Here is a 20,830-nt window from a genome sequence, read left to right as displayed (position 1 = left end):
CTACTTTTAGAGGAACAGTTCTGATGTTTTCCTTACAGACTTCTTGGTCAGCATTAAGGAAAATATGCTTTTATTTGGGCAAAACAGTCAAGAAACTAAGTGACAGCAGGGGAATTTCAGCCCAGCTCTCACCTTTCAGGGCCTTGCTGTCATTTGAACTGAAAGCAGACTCTAGCAAGAACTTGTCCTATTGCATCTCCACTGCCAGCTGTCCCTTCTTTACAGGCCTTTTTAATCAAGAAAACCATTGAGCACAGATGAATTCCTGGACTAGATCCTGCTGCAAAATTTTGAAGCCTAGTGGCAGATAGCACCTTCCTTTTATTTCTTGCACTTACTCATACTCATTTCAACAAGTCGCTGTGTGTTAAAGTTAGGTGTTGGTAAGAGTGCCAGAAAAGCGTTTTCCAGGTTGGTTTCTCAACCAGGCAGCCAGGGCTTGAGTGACACCAGTACAGCCCATGTGCAGGGGCTGGATTCTCCACTGGGCTTGGTACTAACATTAGGCTTCCTACACTCACCCATTCTATGCCAGACGGTTGCTTTAGCTTGGTGTAAGGCTTTGGAAACCATAGGGTTTAGGAAAAAGTACACAGCAAATTAACAAGACACATCTTGCTCCCAGCAATTTGTAGAGACTAAGTGGGATACGTGGATGTGAAAATGTATTGAAGATCAAAGTTTCTTGCATTGTACACCTCTCCCCTCACAGCCCAGGAGCTTCACAGGGCTCTGTCACAGCCTGATTTGCTATATTGTTGGCTCCCATGTTGTTTGATTGAGCTTGAAAAATTACCATAGTAATCAGCTATCAGCAGGTAATGGTTTCCTCTGAGTTAAGAAAGAGCAGCTGCCAACTCCTGCTGTGCTCTGTTGGGTGCACCGGGCATTGCCGTCAAGCTACTTGAGTTCTGGTTCTGGTGTTTTGAAGGAAGGAAATGGTCTATTTTTGATCATTCTTGCTGGGGAAGTGCACAGCCCATCTTTCCCTGTATGTACCATTCTGAGAGGTCTCTTGAGTATCTTTTTCAGAGCCATTGAGGTATTTTAGTTGTAATGACTACGTACTCTGTTTCTGCAGTCCATACTCCAGAGTTAACTTTGTTTCTCCCTTCCAAAAGTCTTTGGCAGCCAAGAATACTTTGTAGTTCTGCAAGTTAACTAGATTTCCTAAATTGTCCTAAAGGACTGATTGTCCTAAAAGATTTATTGTCTCATTGGTCTCATTTTATCTTCATTTCTCGTAGGCACTGAGCGGTTTGGGGGAATTATCTGTTTGTGGTTCTCCAAATGTTGGGGGTTTTTTTCAGCCTTCTATCATGGCATTTTTCCTTCTGGACTTCTATGTATTTTCATGCCATGCTTTTATGTCTTTTAAATCATGCCCTTTGTGGATTTCTGAAAATTCTGACATCTACAAAGATTTCCTTTCCCAGTTTGAACGGAAACGTTGCTATATGGATGTTTGTGCCTTTGTCTACACTCATGGAGCTTCTCTCTGTAACACTGCTGTTCTCACTGGTGCCAGCAAGTTGTCTACTTCTAGTGGTGTTTAAATTGTGTTTCAAGGGTTGTGGTATCCTTTAAGTTTTTGGGAGGTCTTGCTGTGAACTGTGTGATATCTGCTGTATTCAAACAAATCCTGGCAGGTTGTTCCCGTCTGTAGTGTGGTTTCCACGTCTTTTTGACAAAATGGTGCTTTTAATTGCTTCCCTGTGATTCAGTTTCAGGTTATATCCTCTTGATCTTGTTAATAATACTAATAGATATTGCTTCTGTTTTATCTTTGATGATGTTGTAAATCAGGATATTGAAATTATGGTAAAGACTCTTCCATGTATCTTTTTACTGGCCTCTCTCTTGTGAAGATGATATACTAAAGGGCTCTCTCTGAAGTATTGCTTTATGAGGTATACTGAAAGAGTTAACTTGCTTCTCAGCAGATCCTGTCGCTGATGCCACCAGCTAGACTGACCACAGTTTTGTATAGGGTGCATATATGATACCAGCTGGGATAATTAGGCTGTGGTGGTCCCACATTATTGCTTTTTTTGAATCTTGGCCATCCTGGAGAAGGGCTGCATTTCTGTTACTACTGCACTAACTGCATTAAGATTTCTCCACTTTTCCAGTCAAATGTGTATTCACTATAAAGTTTCTTTTCCACCTTCAGGCTATTGATAATAGTAGTCAGGAGGGTGAATACAGAGCATTACACCTGGGGAAAGCTTGGTCTTCCACTGCTTCGCACCTTGAAGCATATATGCACAGATTTTCCTGATTTCTTTTGCTGTTAGATTCCTTTCCTAAAGGGATTCACAGTCAGGAGAATTTTTAGCAAGTCCCTGCCAGTGCAGGTGTTGACAGCACCTCTAGTTACCTGTATTTTTGACACTTGGTTCTTTTGCTAACATTCAGCTGTGAATTTCCTGGCTATAAGAAGTGGAGAGTCTATTCTGGTTTTAGATTTTGAGGTCCAAGCAACAGCAACAAGAGAACAGAACTGAGGAACTGGGGCGAAGATGCTGATGTATTTACTCTCATTTGATAGTCCTGGTAATACCAGTTCTTAAGGACTATGAGGATAAGTTTTCCATTAAACTAAAGATTGCTCTGCATAGGTTGGGATTTTCCCAGCATTTATGTGGGTGGCTGATGTCGTAAAAACATTCCTTCACACAGAGATCTCTGCAGCTCATGTAAATCTTTATTGAGAAACACAAGGTAGAAGAAGAACGCTTTACTTTTCTTGGATGTTCATTGTTCTTTTTCCAGATGCACTTTGTAGGCCCGATAATACAAAAGGAATATGGGGCCCTGTGGGAAAGCAGTCCAACAGAGAATTAGGAGAGAGCAGGGAATGAATTTTGGTCGGCTTCTTGGAGGGGTGATGGAGCGTTAGAGGAGAAACCATCGGAGCAGCCATGGAAAGGCGTGTATTTATGTGCCCATCCACAGCTGGCTTTTCAGAATAAGACAATTGCATGTACACACAGGGACAGAGGAAGAGAAGGGAGCTAAAAAAGTCAATACTCCACAAATACACTTGATGAGTTAGGGGTTTTTTTCATCTCCAGTTTGGGGTGAGGGTCTTGTGTTTCATCCCCCTTGAAGACAGTTGGTTCCTTTCTTCTGGTGCGAGCAACATTGTGAAAACAGTCCTCTTGCTCTTTTTTAAAATCCTAACGCTATATGTTCTTTGTGTTTAGATGGCTTGTGGGAATACGGAACTCCAGAGGACACGGTGAACTAAACAAGCTTTTATATAAGGATAAATAAGGATTTTTAAGCACATGCTAATCTCTGAAGATCTCATGTTAGCTTTTACAGAAGAAAGCAAGGGGAGAATAAGAAATGGAGAATAGTGGGAATAAATGAGACTTTAGGAAAAAGTCTTCCAAGGGATGCATTCCCTAAATCCCCAAGAGGGACACTTAACTAACACTGAGTTAACAAACTACAGTTCTGCACAGCAGTTGCATGAATCCCACGAACGGGGCTTTTCAGTAATGTACCTTATCTGCTGAGGTCTACACCATGCTGGTGGTGCTGGCACTGCACTTGGAGCCCTCGAGGGGGTGAGCGGTGCCGGTCCCTCCTCAGACGGAGGGTCAGGGGGGCTGCCTTTCCTTTTTCAGAACAGCTGAGCGATGGCGGCAGAATCTGTCATCAAATGGCTTTTGGGCCGGCCTTTGGTGCGACATGCTTACCCTTGCCTTGAAGCCCCAGAGCACGCAGCTCATCCTGGCACTTGAACCCTGACTTCTACACCCATTTTTACCAGGGCTGCTGCCACCGGGTCCCCGTTGCCCTGGGAAAGATGCAGCTGCACCCAATGGCCACCTACTCCCCACAAAGCTGGTGTCAGTCTCTGGTCTTGTTAGAAGCCACTCTTCGCCCTCACTTTGGTGTGCTGTTGCAACGACAGATTCCCAAAGATGGCCCTCAGAGAAATGACGCTGGTTAGTAATTAGCATGTCCCTAGAACTCAAGGTCTGTGGTGGCATGAAGAATAATTGCCTGCCTTTGCATGAGGCATCACCTTGAATTGAAAGGTCCCTGCCTAGAGTGTTTCAGTTTCAGACTGCTTTAAAGTTACTGAGATCTCTGGGCATTTTTCTCTCCAGGCAGGCAGAATTACTGGTTTATAAGGTTTGGAAAATACATCATATTCTGTGGGAAAGAAGCAGGTTTGTAAAACAGAGATGCTGTCATGAACTTCATCAAAATGAAGGATAACTTTGGCTGGAGGGAGAGCATTTCCTGAGGAGACCTGTTTATCTCGCGAAGATCCTTTTGTGCACAGGCATTTGACAGCTGAGCAGAAAAGCTGCCATCCTGCATCGGAGCCAGAGCCTGTCCAGGCCGCCATCCTGTCCCTGACAGGGGCCAGCTCCAAATGCTTCAGAGAAAAATGCATTTCCATCATGATGGGAAATAACTTCCCCACGTGATGAGTTTAATGCCAATCCCAGATGCTTGCTGGTTGATTTGGGGAAGAAGCACAAGACTAATTGTTTCTTTGCATTTTTTTTTTTTTTAATCTCAGGTAATTTAACAGTAAATATTCTGAGCAACATTCTGCTCTGGCCATATCTTGAATTGTTAATGAACTCTTTATCATGGAACTGCATTGTGGCAGCAGATTTCTTGGGTTATTAAACAGCCATAGTCCTCGTAGCCTTTTGCAGGATAATTAGTTAGTCTCGATAAAGGAAGATATATTCAAAAGCAAAGGAGCATCTGGTACAAAGTCTGAGCTGTAGGTTTAAAACTGTTTTGTACTACGGGCCATTAACATTTCTATTTTCTTTCTCCTTTCAGGGATCTTGCCTGGTTATTCTTCGTTACATTAGACTTGACCTTTTTTTGTGTTTCTACTCAATGTTTATCTTTTCAAGAAATGCTGCTGTCTACAGATTATTATTTTCCATTTGTTTCTTCATGCACTTAATAAATGGATCGGCGGTAAACTCTGCCCACAGACACTACAGCTTTGAGAGCGTGACCAGCACTTGCGAACTGTGACTTTTAACGCTGAACACCAGAGAGGTTGCACCGAAGCGTGGGATGTGCTCGTACTTACTAGATATAGCACTTCTGCCATACGCAGGTCTCTTTTGTGAGCTAAAATTAACTGGCATGTGTTTCTGGCACTGTGCTGCTGCTGTTGCCAAAGTGACAGCCTCTTCTTTTGCATCCCCAGGAGATCACCTGAGAAATGGTACACCTTTTCCTCAACACTGCCTACTTGCCATCCCCAGCCTGTGGAGGGCTCTTGCCATGTCAAGTGCTGCCGTGCACCCTCTGACACAACAAACCCCCGCTCCCAGGGGTAGGAAGGAAAGAGTTTTTCCTGCCAAGAGCCCACTTGCCCATTATCAACAGGCAGGACACCAGCCTCTCTCTTGCTGGGTATGAGAGACCTGCTGATGCTCAAAAAGCCAGGAAAAGCTATGTCCTTCTGACCGTCTCCGTGTATCATACTAGAACCGGTCACCAGTGCCTCTTTTCTCTAATGACATAACGATGTACCAACCTCACATGGTTATAACCAGGTCATTTGTATCTTTGATTAGTCCTTATTATTAACAGTGTAACTGCAGACAAACTGCTTTCTCTTCTCCAGCATGAATCTGATTTTCTGCAAACGTGCCACAAAGTTTAAAAATATATTAGTTCTTTTTCTGGCCAATTCTACCTCCAAAATGCGGAGTGAGGTGAGCATGGCAGGAACCTCCTCCTGCAGACTTCTGTCCAGGAGAATAAGTGATTTCTGGAGTTCTGTTTCCAACATATGTTGTGTAAATTGCAATCAGAAGATTCATGAAAGCACATCAGTGTTTTTCAGATACTTCAGTGTTACTGGGATACCCAAAGGGCCCACCAGACCCTGCAGACAGTTTGGTATCCCAGGTTTTAATTTTAGTAATTTCTTATTTTCAAGACTACTTTACGCAAACTGCATTACAAAATCATCAGCAGAGTTTGTAATCTACATAATCCTTGGGACTACTCATGCAGATTTGCAGAATGCTGCTAGCAGACTGTAAAAAAGGTTTATAATGAAAAATACCCTAAAAGACTTACAATTTCCATTGATATTTTTCTCAAGTCAGTTGTTCATATCTGTATTTCTGTATCATTGGTCACATTTTAGAGGAAATTCTGCTAAATATGTGTTAAATAAGGCTAAATATTCTGCTAATGATAGATTAAATACCTCTAACAAGTGCAACCAGTGTATTCAATGAAGATCTAAATATAATCACAGTGTACACCTTAGCTCTCTTTCAACTTCTCTTCCTGTCCTGGCATGTAATTAGGCTGGAGCCTTGGGGACACATGCATCGCTAACCAACATCTCGATGATCTTGCTGGAGCCAAAGTATATGTAAAGTCACAACCCAGTCTGAGGCACCGACTCTAAGAATAGATTCAAATTTCCACTGTTAGGTGCAGTAGTAACGTGAATTTAGACTACCAAGAAAATATAATACATCTTAAAGAAAAAGTAGCCCTTAAAACTAATTTTCAAAATGTTATCTTAAGGCTAACAAGAGACAAGGATGATAATTGAGACCTACTCAGAAAATGTAGTAATTTTCTCTCTCTGCATGCTGCGTTAGAGCCTGTGAAAAATGTGGTTAGTGTCTAATTTACATTTCCTGTTTTATAGCCCTTATAAACCAGCTATTCTGAAGGGTTGGTGCATTTATGCACTGGAGGACATTGGCCCAAACTCAGGAAATTGTGGTTCAGCTTCCTGCTCTGGCAGTGGCAGCTGTGCTAAAGCTCCAGCTTTCAAGGCCTTGGGTACGCAGCCGCCGCTGCAGAAAGCGATGGACGCATTCTGCACTGGGACGGGCAGCCGTGTGCTCGTGCCCATCTCCTCACCTCGAAAGCCATCCCACTCCACCTTGAAGCTGGACTGCCTCAAACTACACCTCTGCGTTGTTTTTCCTTGGGTCAGGGCTTGCCAGAACACAAAGTCAGTTGTGGATGGAGGTTTCAGAGGCACAGGAAAGGCAACAGATGGTCAGCTGTATGAATGCACAGCTATTTATAAATAAAGTGCCGGTAAGCTGCCTAATAGCGTGTTCTGTGGGTAAAAAGGAGATTTGGCAGCTACTTTTGATCTCCCAGAAGTCAGGCTGGCACACACCCAGCGCCCGACGCAGAGGGGGTGTTCAAAGGAACACACAAGGCAGCTTAGCACTGCCCAGGCAGCCCAACCGTAGGCTTCACGGGCAAGGAAAGCAATGAAAAACTCTGCTAATTAGTTCAGTGCAGAGGTGTTTCAGATGTCTGTAACAAACATTCTATACAATTCAATATAGCACATGGTAAACTGCTGATAAAAATCATCAGTCTAAGTTTAGTGCAGGACTAAACTGCTTTCCTCTGGATGCAGATCTCTCGTAGACCTTTTTCTGCGAATGGAGGCTGCTTCAAGAGTGCCATTTCCCTTGAAGTTGTGATTAGCATTCATTTCCCCATGCTGGAGTTAAATTTAGCAGTAGATTTACTTACTTTCTAAAACTAGGGACTTACTAAAATCTTCAGATTTTTCTTTATAGAACAAACCAGGAATGAATAAAGTGCTCTTAGGAAGTGCTAATACTCTATTCACATTTTACAATTACAATAATTGCAATTCTAATACTATAGACTATTAAAATTTAAGATATCTGACATCGTACAGAGTAGTTAATACGGAACTAAAACAATTCCTCTGAGTGGGGATTTGAATATGATTTCTTACTGAGATTACACAGTCTTTAAGTAACTGAATAAAAAATATTTACATGTATTTTGGGCTAAGCTGCTTATTCACGAATGATTATCAAATGAATACAACATATCAATTTATTTCAAATCTATAAAATACAAATCTAAAAATATAATTTTACAGACAATATTCACCATTTAGTTTATATTTTAGTCTTTATATGGTCTTGCATCTATCTTGCACAGAGTAAGAATATAACAGAACAACAAAATAGTCTACATTTTAACTTTTTAGATTTCCTTAACTAGAGTCTACCATATACATCAAAAATAGTTGTGCACAGTAACCAATTAAACACCTGCATTTCAGGAACAGATTGGCTATATCTCATAACCGAGACAGCAATTACAGTACATTTATTAAAAAACCTTCTAGAATACACACAGTAGTAACAGTGGTAGCAGTAGTTAAAATCTTAACAGTTCTGTGAAATGATCAAAGCAAATGATAACAGAATTAAAAAATTCAGTTAATCATTTATATGTAATGTAAAACCCATGTAACACTACAATGAAAGAAGAAATTACACAGGCAAAAGTGCAAAAAAGCAGTATTGTAAGCCATCTCCTCTCTTTGGTAAAAATCAGTTAGCAGGATGTATACCCTAATAATTCAAGTCAAAGACTAATTCATGCTATGTATTTTTTTCCTTTCCTACCACAGGCAGACTTGATGATTTGCAGGCATCCTACAGTAGAGAAGTTAAAATTCTACTTAACACTGCCCATTTTTTCCTCTTTTAAATTTAAATATTGAAATTAAAGATAAGGATTTTTTTTCTTTCATAAATACCTTTTCAGTAGTACAGTCTCTTAAGGAATTTAAAAATAAATAGCAAAATATACACAATTTCAAAAATTACGTTTAATTCCTTCTAGGTATATCCTGAAAATATATCACCAAAGAATAAATAACTTTGGGTTTCTCAAATATTTGGTAAAATTTCAATTACTCTTACATAAGGAGTTTTCTCTGAGGAACAAGGAAGTACCATTGCTTTTTCTACAAAGCTTTTACTATACAGGTGGAATTTTAGTAACTTTACAGTAAGAATATAATCTGTAATATAATACGGACATTCCCCATTAAAAAGTCCAGTAAAAAAACTTCCAAAATGAAACCCTCAGAATTTCAGGTTCAAACCCGAGGAACTTCTGGATAACTGTGAAGTTCTCCTGGCAGGAAAGTCAAGCTCAGTTGTCTTATGTCAGGAGGCCACAGTAATAGTAAGGAGATTTCCTCCAGTGGTAGAGCTGTTTTCTACTGACAACATATTAAAAATCCAGCAAGGACTAAGTGTTAAGGAAGGGACAAGAGAGAAGGATGTGGGGGAAGAACACTTGAGTGTAAGCCATCCTGAGAAAGAAGTGAATTGCCTACAGGGATTTCAATATAACCATAGATTTTAAATAGATTCTTCTGCTTTTGAAGGGCTTGACCCTCATGAACAATTAAGGTAATGTCATAGGGGATTTCTATTTGAATTTGCAGGTTATCATCTTACTCAAGCTCCTCCTTCATATTTATCTGAAATTATTACTAAAGAAAACAAGAAAAATGCAGGCCACATCAGCAAAGCAACTACTTAAAAGAATCAAGCAACCTGAAGTGCCATTAGACATTTAAAAAAAAAAAAAAATCTTGACTGCAGGACGATCTTCTGGAGGGGCAGAGCAAAAGTCCTTGCCTTTTTAGAAGATCCATTTAAGCTGCCAGCAAAGTAAAGGCAATTTTGACTGCTCAGTTATTCAGAATTCATAAATAACATGTAGATCCACTAACCCCCTATTCACACCCACAGTTAATTTACATAAAATATTAAGCAGAATGCTTTTCTACTCCTTGTTTGATTCCAAGCACAAGATGTAAAAACCAGTTAAATTGCACAGTCCAGCCCTTATCTCTGCAAACCTCTATCTGATCAAGAAAATGCTTTTTGGCATCTTCTTCGCTTTTCCCTACTGTCAGTGCATCCCGGATATATTCAATATCCTCTTTGCTGGTTAATTGGGGCATTCCAGTCATTAGCATCATGGAGAACAAGATGATCAGCAGGTTTGTGTGATGTCGAAGAGCTAAATAAGCCTTCACACATACGTCCTACAAGAGAGAATAATTTTTTGTTAATTGATGAGGTGAACTGAGAGGGGTGGTTGTAGGCATTTCACAGGACTCTCATTAACCAACGCTAGTCAATCACTCGAGTACGTCAGAGAGGCGAGACCCAAAAGAGCTGTTCACCTGAGCAGAAATGTGAAGCGAACGTCTGCATCCGTCGCTTGGTATTACTTCATTCATCACCACACCTTGGGGCAACAAGTACTGTTTTGGTGTACAAACTCAAGGCTCTTTCTAATAACATTATATTCATTGCTAAAGCATAAAACCTTAGCTTCACCAAAATTTCAAATTAATTTCCCTGTCGTATAATCTCTTTCTGTGGCTGTTAAAAGAGACAGCAATAATTCATTGTCTTCCTTTCCAATTGGTATGTTCCCATTTAAAGACCATGGCTGGCAAGTGATACTGAATAAAGCAGCACCTCCAGGGGACTGTTCTTCATTTTATATATAAGTCTATTAACTTTGCAGAGGTGACAGCTTATTTAATGGGGAAGATTTTTCAGGCTTGGTATTCTGAGAAATTTTTCCAGCTGACAGCTCTAGTTTTCAGGCACACTGTCTTGCTGTAGGACTTCTATGTTTATGTACTGTCATACTGCATTCCACAGATTTTTTTTTTTAATAGCTTTTTCACTTCCATATATAAGTAATTTGTGCTTAACCACATAACCTTTAGAAGAATTAAATTTCTGCAGCTTGGAAAAAACACGCAATGCTTTTTAAAAGAGTATTTCATGCTAAGTGACTAATACGTAAACTGAAATGATTATTTCTTATATTAAGTTTATTACTCATTTACTTTTAGAAATAACATCTTAAGGAAGACAATGCGATGAAGAAATCAATCATATATTAGAAAGGTAAATTGGGCCTGCAATGCAGTAATGTAAAAAGACAAAAAATATTTCCAAGAAGGTTGTTGCTATTAAAACCAAAGCTGAAGCAATGCTAATTTTTACCCAATTAAATATGCAATTTAACCTTTCCACAAATGTATATGAATTTATTAAAGAATTTTAAGAAATCCAAGTATTTTCATGTAAAGTTCCACCAAATCTCATCAGCCCTCTAGAACAGCATTTATTTTTGACAAGGTGTATGTTTTTCTTCTTCCTTAGAAACAGTAAGAAGTGCACAAACAATCTTAATTTCTATCACTGTTCACGTCAGCAACACCAGGACAACCAACCAGAGAGGTTAGGAAGATACTAAGGAAGGAAGATGATATGTTGAAGATCTGTCTGTAGGGTTTATTTTTTCCTATTGCCTGGGCCCTTAAATCTTTCACTCTGTTTCCAAACAAATTCTGTCCTGAAATAAGATCATACTTATGAACTCTAATGTTAGTTTAGCTCTAGCGAAGCAGAAGATAAATTGCAATGGTCAAAGCAAAATTTACAACAGAAAATACCATCATCTTATCACGGGGATTAGTTTCTCTCCATAACACCAGGGGAAAAAAATTAAAAAAAAAGAAATTCTACCTATGTATTATCAACTTCAAACAGGGAAATCTTGTCACAAGAGTTAGTGTGTGTTTTGTTCCCCTTGAAAGAGATGAAAGGTCTTTACAGTTGTATCAAAGAAGGTTTTACATTTCTCTATGGATGATGTATCTCACTACTGCGGGTGTCTGAGAAAAACAATTAATGCAGTCAAGAACCTGGCATCACTGCATCTCAAAGGCAGTCCTCCCAGGAATTCAAAAGATTTAAAAAATCTGTATCTGCCTGTTACAGTTATTTATTCAGACAGGAACTGAATGGAGTTTTCAATTAACATCTTCAAAGAAAACTAGTTTTTACACTTCTGAGAGAGGCAGAAAGAACGAAAAATAACACATACGTATGTGTCAAGGATATGTAGATGTTTACCATGGGATTAAGAAGAAAGCTGCTGACTGATCTAAAGCCATAGGCAAAATGAGACGAGCTAAGGAGAACCCAAAATCCCGTTGTCCAACAGACAATAATTATTTTGAGAGCTTGAAACTGTCCTAACTATTAGTATCCTAAAGGTCAGGCATTTTTATAATATAAAGTGTCCAAGTTCTGTTATATAGGCCATCCCTTCCCTGTACAGTATACTACAAATACAAATAAGTATTTTTCAGTGACTAATTGTACACCCTTCTGCTTTCTGTCACCTTTATCTCACAATCAAATACATGAGATTCTGTAAACATGGTACAGAAGAATTTGATTAGTACTGAAAATACAGATCTCTATATTATCAAGTCAGCAGAGTAAGGAAAAAATAATGAATTAAATAAATATAATGAATAAAAAGGCATTCAAAAGTTAATGCTAAAACTAGCAAAGACAGTTTTAGGCAAACTAATAATAGGTAGGTGGACAAAGCTCAAAAGACTATGAAGATCTCAGATGAGGCACTCTCAAGGGTTTCTACAAGTAGGAAGTGAAAAAGTTGCGTGTACACAGGAGTAAGAGAGTTGCACGGGTTTCAGCCAAAGGCTGGAAAGGAAATGCCACTACATATGACACTTACAGCAAGAGAAATCTGGACAGTACTAAGGCAGCTGAAAAATTCATAGATGGAACAGAAAAATACTTGTCTTCTCAGATTAAGTCACGCTTAAATAAATTTTTGCAATTAGGACAAAAGACCATCAAATACTCCTTCCTATTAAGCACTTCTGTGATGTCATTAATAACCTCTGGCCTCTAATTTTCATTAAACCATCATAAGGAATGCAAACAAAAAGGGAAGCAAAATTTAGATTAAGAGCTAATAGGAATGAGCTTTATTGCTAGTTACAGAAAAGTTGCCAGGCCACTGACAGCTTTAGAACGTCACTAATAACAAACTACACTCTGCTGCAGTGAACTTCGGTCAAAATTATTTGTCTAATTAACCTCCTCTGACACCTGCAATATGAGCTACTGCTAACACATCCATATGGACTGTATCCAATACATGACAGAGAAACAACATTTTTCAAAAAGTATTTTTCAAAATATTAAAAACACCAAGCCTGTAAAAACCAAAAGATTCCTCTAAAGTACAACCTATTTTAATGTAGTTGAAATACAAATTAATGAGAGATGCTCTTAAAAATTAATGAAGGATAAATGCTGAGACTTTTCCATTAATACATGGATGAGTCAGCAGGCACGCTGAATGAATCCCTCAATATTAGGAAACATGATGAAACCAGCCAGTTGAAAAGTGAAGCTATAATGCTGTTTATTTTTGTACTCTGACCATGTAATTAAAATATATATTTTTTACAGCAAAATATATGATGCAGATCTTGCTCTGTATTACTATTTTACTTGTATGCAAGTATTTTAACTTTCTTTTTATTGGTGTTTGAGACAGAAAAGCCTTTTAATGTACTGGAATAGCAGTTTATAAACAGTATCTAATGCAGCAGAACTGTACATGAACTTACATTTTTTTGGTCAGTATTATTGTTGTCTGTGCTTAAATCATCCCATTTAAAATGACCAGGTCACATATCACGGTCACAGCTCACAAAGGTAAAGCACATTAATCGCCCTTCATCTGGTTAATGACACTAGCAGAAATGACACTGGCACTATCACGGCATTCCTAAACCATCTGCATTAGTGGGATGGTAGCAGTATTTAGAAATTTGTACCAGAGTAACAAAACGCGTATTCAGTCAAACCCAGGACTGTACGATGAAGGCACGGCTCACTGAAGAGACGCTAAGACCAAAATCACCTCCTATTGCTTTTGGTATTTGGGCTGCTGAAGTAAAGGTCAGATATTCTCCAAAAAGCTGGATGATCCATATATACAAACACATTACCTCACTGCAGACACTAACAGGTTGCTAGTCTTCCAATTCTCCCTTAGCACGCTTTCATATTTTGAACTATTTTCTGCTTCCAGAGCAGAGGTCTTCTATGAAACGACATACCCTAGAATGGTGTTTCAGCCCCAAACTTGCACATGGCTTACAGCTGCGGCAACAGCATCTTTCCTGTACGCAGCACAGCTCACAGGCTTCTCTGAGAGCATGGGCTCAGCATTGCCACCCTATAGCAAAACCACCCTGCTCTTAAATCTCTTGAGCTACAAGCTCCCTTCAAAACACCTGCACCGTGATAAAGCTAGTCCTTGTGCAAAACAAAGACTGAAAAATTGCACCTGGTTCTTCAGTTATTTTCAGAAGTCTGGGCTCAAGGATGACAACTGCCTCGTTATTTGCTGTACAATCACGTGTATGTTCAAAGGGACACATTCACTATCCAACAGTAAGAACCTCAATTAGGTACTCAGGTTAGAAAACCAGACTCCTGACCAGGACAGAGAGACTGGTTCATCCACAGGGAACCCAAAACATCTAAGTTAGGCTTTTGCTTCGACTCACACTCCAGAGAAGACTTTGATATTATAGGGAACCTGCTTTCTAAATTCAGCACTTATTTAAAGTGCCTTAAGATGAGCACAGGAATAACACCCCAGATCTCCATTTACTTCTGCTCACCCATGCTCTCAGCCATTTCATTAAACATACTAAACAGCATTTTGCTTTGCTCCCTCCTCGCCCAGGTCCTCCACAAGCTTGAAAAATCACGACTGTTTCAGAGGGGCTCAATTTCAACTAGAAGCTGCAACGGGATAGACTTTTAACACCATTCTTTTCTTTGAGAGCATTAAGTCCATCCCCTTCACAAAAACAGAATCTGACATAGCTTAGGGTCACTGCAGATTTCTATTCAGATGCAGTAGTCCAAGCCCCAGAACACAAGGGCAGAATCAGGAGGGAATAACCCTGGCAAAGCCAGCTGAGGAATGCCTCGCACCTGCTCGTGCTACACAGAAGGCTCTGCTTAGTGCTATGAGTCTCCCCTAATTGCATAAATACTTAAGCCCTCTACAAAGTATTTTCAATCAAGACAAGAAACAAAGAAAGGACTGCTTTTCAATGTGGCTTTGTGGATGTTTGAATTTTAGTTCCCGTAATCCAACAGATAATTTTTGCTCTTAGTTGGGCCTAAAACATCCTGGAATTGTATTATAATTCAGTAAATTTTATTAACATAATACCCAGGAGCCTAAACCTTTGAAAACTAAGGCACTAATGTTCATTTTAAAGGGTAAAAAAACATTGCTTAATTGATTTGCCGCTAGATATTTACTCTTTACCTGAAATTTATGGAAATGGAGACTCGTCTTCTTTCCTGAAGTCCCCATGACAAACAGAAAATCTGGAGTCAGCACAAAAGGAACTCTTTCCTTATTAATTCCAAGGAAGCTTTTATAATTCCCAAGAATATGGCCAAAATCAATATGGAAAAGGTTACCTTTATAAAGAGAAGAAGAAGTCACAGTTAGGCTCAAAGACAACAAACTGCCAAGAACACTTACTTGTATTCACAATAATTCCAAAACCTCTTTTTTGGGGGTACATAGGATCGATCTTTAGTTCAGCAGAAAAGACTGGTTTATCTCTTTTTTTTTTTTTTTTTTAATATATAATTATGTCCTCTTAGCAAAGTTACTTTTTATTTATCTTTGGCAGTTGTTAAAAACCTGGCAGAACTGCTGTATTTTCTAAACATACACTCACAGCTTTTCAAAAATCAACCAAGGAAAGCTTGTGCCTCAGATCTGTAACAATCAGCTCCCAGCACATCACTACATGGAAAAGGCTTGTGGATTATGTTTCAAATACCCATGGGATTCTGGTGCTATCCAGCTCCTTGGCTAATGTCATTCGCTAGAACATGCTTCTTCCTCACAGACCTGCATTACCACTTTCTAAACCACCCTGTACTGTGCAGAGTAAGTTTGCATTGTCACCCTTTGGATAACTTTGACATTGCAGTAGGGTATCAATCCCCAGGAAAGTGATGAAAAATTCCCCTTTTGAGGATTGCTACACCTACAGGACTGGAGTGTGCTGCTGCTCTTCAGATTACTTTATTACTTTCACTGGCAGACAAGATGTAAGGATAAAGGAGTATGGTTACTTAAAAACATAGATTTCTAATAGTGGTACATGTATAAAACAAGATAAAACATCAAATTATGTAAGATGATACTTAACAGTGATCTGTAGGTGGAATGCCCTTAGATGTTCCAGCATTTCAGCCAGTTTCCGAGTCCTCCCAACCTACCAAATCTGACACTCTGCAGACCTCTCAGACTGACATCCTTCTGGCTTCTGTTGCTCAAAACAACTAAGACAAACCTGTTCCTGACCACAACAGAATAACCTTTCTTTCTCTGTCTCCCTTTCTACTGACCTGTCCCTCATCTTCTACCAATGGGCACTAACATTGTATTATATTATATGTAACGTTGAAATTAAAGCATTTCTTTGTCTTCTTTTCCTCAAGGACTTCTGGTGAACTTTTTTACTGTAGTCTTCAATTAGCTCATTTCTGCCTTCAGGGTACTACTTCTCTCTAGCCTTCTTCTTCTCTCGACTGGCAAAACTTTAACTATATGATTAATATTAAATATACAGCCTTCTAACTAAGCCCAGAAGTATTTTCTGTCTCTTAGCATTATGTAAAGACTAATTATGAAGCAAGAGGATCATGAAACTGGAAATGAATTTCTTAGACCAAATAAAACTCCTCCATAGGTACTGTTCTTTCTGGGGCTTCCACAGGTAAGTAAAATTAGGGATGAACCAATGTGCAGCTACAGAAATAATTCCCAAAGTTTGTAATACAAAAAAATTGCAGTTCTTTCAGGAGGATTGCAACCATCCCACAGACTTCAGTAGCAAAACCAATACACTCCATGTGCACTTACTTTCTAGGATTTTCTACAAAGGTATATAAAGCCATTATGTTCCTCGGAAGTCAAAATACTCCGGTAACATCTGAATTCTGACACAGATATAGTTCCACTGAGTACTGTCAGAACCACATCCACACTTCAGACAGGTGAACAGCTGTCTGCTTTTTAAAGTATTTTGGCTTTTAAATCTTAGATCTAGACACTAGAAATAATTAGTTTTACATTCCTCATGACTTTGTAACAAACTCGTCCTTGGAAAAGAATGGCATTATTAATGATAAATATCTAGAACGAAAATATGAAGACCAAAAGGGGTGACAATACATTTCAATGTCACAGGAGGACCTGAACTTGCAAGCAATGCTGACAGAACTGGATTGTGTCTCTTCATTCATTGTTAAATACATTATTTATTAAAATGAAAGAAAAATCTAGTGAAGTATAGACTAGTCCCCACTTCTATGAAATTCTCAAAAAATAACTCACCTGTTTCTGTAATCATAATGTTGTCATTGTGCCTGTCTCCTATTCCAAGTACAAAGGTTGCCACACAGTATCCAGCACAAGAATAAACAAATCTTTCCACAGCTGCCTGAAACTAAAAATAAATCTTAGAGATGTTAAATCTTTCAATGCTAGAAACTAAATTCAGTCATTCTCAAAATCATATGCCTTTCTGTCAACATGTATCTATCAACAGTTAGACAAACTGTCTTATAAAATATACTGTTGCACAGCAGAGATTAAGATCACAGCCCTGCATTGCACTTGCTGTACTGTGCGAGCAGGTGCTATCCCTTAGTGCAAATAAAATAAGCATATAGTTGTCCATGCTTTCTGAGAAAAAAAGCTGGCCGAAAGATCTAGTAGGTCAGTGGACCTACCTAAGCAAAGAAATCGTGAGTACCCAAACCTGTGTTTAAATCCTCTAAAACCACACTGCCTTTCAGTGTTCTTAGATGTCCTTTCAATCTGCTCCTCATGTATCACTTCTAAATACCACTGACAAAGGAGTAATTTCTAAAGCATCTTGTTTCTCAGGAGCTTGGCTACCAGCTGGATGCTAAAGGCTCTTTCACAGACACCTGCAGCTGAGTACAGGGAAAATGAATGGATTTTTCATACTCATGTAAGTAACACAAACACAACCGTATGGGCTCTGTGCTCCTATTGCCAGAGTGAAAAATTGGGTCAAAGAACTTCAGTGACAAACAAGTCCTAACATTGTAATAGCTTTAGAAGGAAACAAAGCTGGTGTAGCTAACAAGAGAGCTCTGGATTTCCAGGGAGCACAGGCTTACGCAGATGACAACAGCTTATTGTTCATGGAGATGTCTGCCAAAACATCTAGGAACGTAAATGAAATATTCATGGCAATTGCAAAAAAACTGCCGAAGAATGTACCACAGAATGCAGGAGCCAACTCTGCCAGAGGAAGAGGAGTAGACCTTACTGAACCCATGCAACCACCCAAGAGTCAACGTTGTAGTAACTAAAACATCAATTGCTTTAAACTGTTCTGAATATTCTTCTGCTTCCTAACTGTTAATAACCATGGAACTGGAGTGTTTAACCTGGCCCAGTACAGCTTCCAAACCACAAAGTGACTTATGATAATAGTCGAGTTCATGATACAGAAGGAGGTTTTTTTGACCTAAAATTTTAACATTGATGTATCCACCACTGGCTGTAATGTTTCAGCAGTAGAGGAGAGACGGAAGTGGAATAAACTTCCTTCAGTTGAAAGGTTTTAAAAATCACTCACCATTAGGGGTGTAGAAGAACTACTTTCCATGGACCTAACTGGCCAGTTCCTGTAGCCTCAATACTGATTACTGTTATAACAAATAGAATTGGGACTTTTCATAATTCTCAATTGTGCTTTAAAACCTTTTCAGAAACAGGATCTAAAAATTACTTAAACTTATTCAAAGTGTTGATGCAACCTGTTGTTTCTGCAGGTATCTACTGTTTAGTTATACATTCCATAGTTTAATAATTTAATTACAAATAATACTTGCATTCACAATTTTATGAGCCCTATGCTTGCAGGAAAGGGAAGTTTAGTTGGTACACTGTATGTAAATCATATGAACCCAGTTCATTATCTAAAGGAATTAGCAATAAATCGAGTTTAACTTCATTTCTAATCTGTTCAGAGGGTACAGACCAGTAAATTCAACTTCATGGCACAGGTTTTTTTTCCCTTCTACAAACTGTAAAGAGCTCTTCAAGTAAAACCACAAATTTAAAAAATAAAAGAAAAAAAATGGACAGGCTGGATCAATGGGACGAGACCAATTGTATGAGGTTCAACAAGGTGAAGTGCCAGGTCCTGCACTTGGGTCACAACAACCCCATGCAACGCTACAGGCTTGGGGAAGAGTGGCTGGAAAGCTGCCTGGCTGAAAAGGACCTGTGGGTGTTGGTAGACAGCCGGCTGAACACGAGCCAGCAGTGTGCCCAGGTGGCCAAGAAGGCCAACAGCATCCTGGCTTGTATCAGGAATAGTGTGGCCAGCAGGAGCAGGGAGGTGATTGTCCCCCTGTACTTGGCACTGGTGAGGCCGCACCTCGAACACTGTGTTCAGTTTTGGGCCCCTCACTACAAGAAAGACATTGAGGTGCTGGACCATGTCCAAAGAAGGGCAATGAAGCTGGTGAAGGGTCTAGAGCACAGGTCTTATGAGGAGCGGCAGAGGGAATTGGGATTGTTTAGCTTGGAGAAAAGGAGGCTCAGGGGAGACCTTATTGCTCTCTGCAACTATCTGAAAGGAGGCTGTAGTGAGGTGGGCGTTGGTCTCTTCTGCCAAGAAACAAGTGATAGGACAAGAGGAAATGGCCTCAATTTGCACCAGGGGAGGTTTAGATTGGATATTAGGAAAAATTTCTTCACCAAAAGGATTGTCAAGCACTGGAACCGGCTGCCCGGGAAAGTGGTTGAGTCCCCATCCCTGGAGGTCTTTAAAAGATGTGTAGATGTGGTGCTTAGGGACATGGTTTAGTGGTGGACTTGGCAGTGTTAGGTTAATGGTTGGACTTGATGATCTTAAAGGTCTTTTCCAACCTAAACAATTCCATGATTCTAAATTAGTAGGGTGCATTTGAAAATCCTACTTAAAAATTCAAAGAACTCACCTTCTCTTCAATCATGCATCTTTCCTTGAGCCACTGGTTTAGTATTTCATCCTTAAATGCACCAGTGTTGCCAACTGTACTCTGTTGAATTTTGGCAATCGTTGTAGCATCTTTCACAATTTCGATCATTCCTAGAGAAACCAAGGAAGAAGTTAGAAGAAATTATTAAATTTAAATCAAAGCTTATTAAAAAATGGAAAATTAAATTTTAAAATGTGGGTTTTAAATCAACTGCAGAACATCATAGGTTGTGAGCAGAAATTTATTTTATAAGCAACAGTGGTTCTTGTTCATTCCCAGCTGAAACCAGACCAGTAACTAGTCTGGCATCCTAAACTCCTCCATGAGAATGTAAAACCTTTTAAAATGGAAAGAATCACATGATGACTGGGGACTCTCTGCATGAGCCTTTTCCCAAGGACAGGAACTACCTCCTGCCCTGATCCCCTGCAGAAGCGCAGGTACCAGCCACATTCCCACCAGCTTCTCTCCAACTTCACAAATTTGAGGAGCTGAAGACAGGCTGCAGCGTTGCAGCAGCCTAGGGATGCAAGTGTTACCAGACCTGTGGCAGAGGAACAGAGCTGGCCCTCCTGCAGAAAATCCAATATAAGCTCAAGGGTACATATGCACAGAAAGGTTCAGAAATACCAGTACACAGTGAGGTATAGTGGTGGGACTGGTGGTGGAAAGCTCTGGCTGTTGGGGCCCAGAGGTTGGTCCTAAACTGAACAGATCCTCACAAAGGCAAATCAGCACGTCACAGCAATACAGTGCAGAAATAAGGACTTGTACTGTTCATACTAACACAGCATGTGATGAAGGGGAAGCTAGAGAGAAAAGCAGAAACAGAGGCTGCAACACAACTCTGCACTGTAGCCAAAGACTAGCAAATGCAGTCTGCCCTTGTACTGAGCATGCCTGTATGGGGGAAGGTCAGATTTTAGTTGAACTTATTTGTAACTGGAAATACTATATTTTCTTCCTCTGGTTCAAGTTCAACAGTGTCTTCTAGGTAAAAGCCTGGC

At 39.6% G+C, this 20,830-nt stretch overlaps 1 protein-coding gene across 1 annotated transcript in view; it reads right to left on the bottom strand.

Annotated features, from left to right (window-relative positions):
* Positions 1-8,691: 8,691 nt before the first annotated feature.
* PIK3CG (phosphatidylinositol-4,5-bisphosphate 3-kinase catalytic subunit gamma) overlaps positions 8,692-20,830 on the bottom strand; it is a 29,968-nt gene continuing 17,829 nt past the window's right edge. Inside the window, exons 7-10 of the mRNA XM_009480119.2 lie at positions 19,803-19,933; positions 17,152-17,263; positions 15,058-15,215; positions 8,692-9,892 (exon numbers count right to left, since the gene is read on the bottom strand). Of these exons, the coding sequence (XP_009478394.2) occupies positions 9,611-9,892; positions 15,058-15,215; positions 17,152-17,263; positions 19,803-19,933 (683 nt within the window). The 3' untranslated portion in view covers positions 8,692-9,610. The remainder of the gene's footprint in view (positions 9,893-15,057; positions 15,216-17,151; positions 17,264-19,802; positions 19,934-20,830) is intronic.

The sequence above is a fragment of the Pelecanus crispus genome, chromosome 1 (genome assembly GCF_030463565.1).
Source record: "Pelecanus crispus isolate bPelCri1 chromosome 1, bPelCri1.pri, whole genome shotgun sequence".
Classification (NCBI taxonomy): domain Eukaryota; kingdom Metazoa; phylum Chordata; class Aves; order Pelecaniformes; family Pelecanidae; genus Pelecanus; species Pelecanus crispus.
This window is presented reverse-complemented; position numbering and strand designations above follow the sequence as displayed.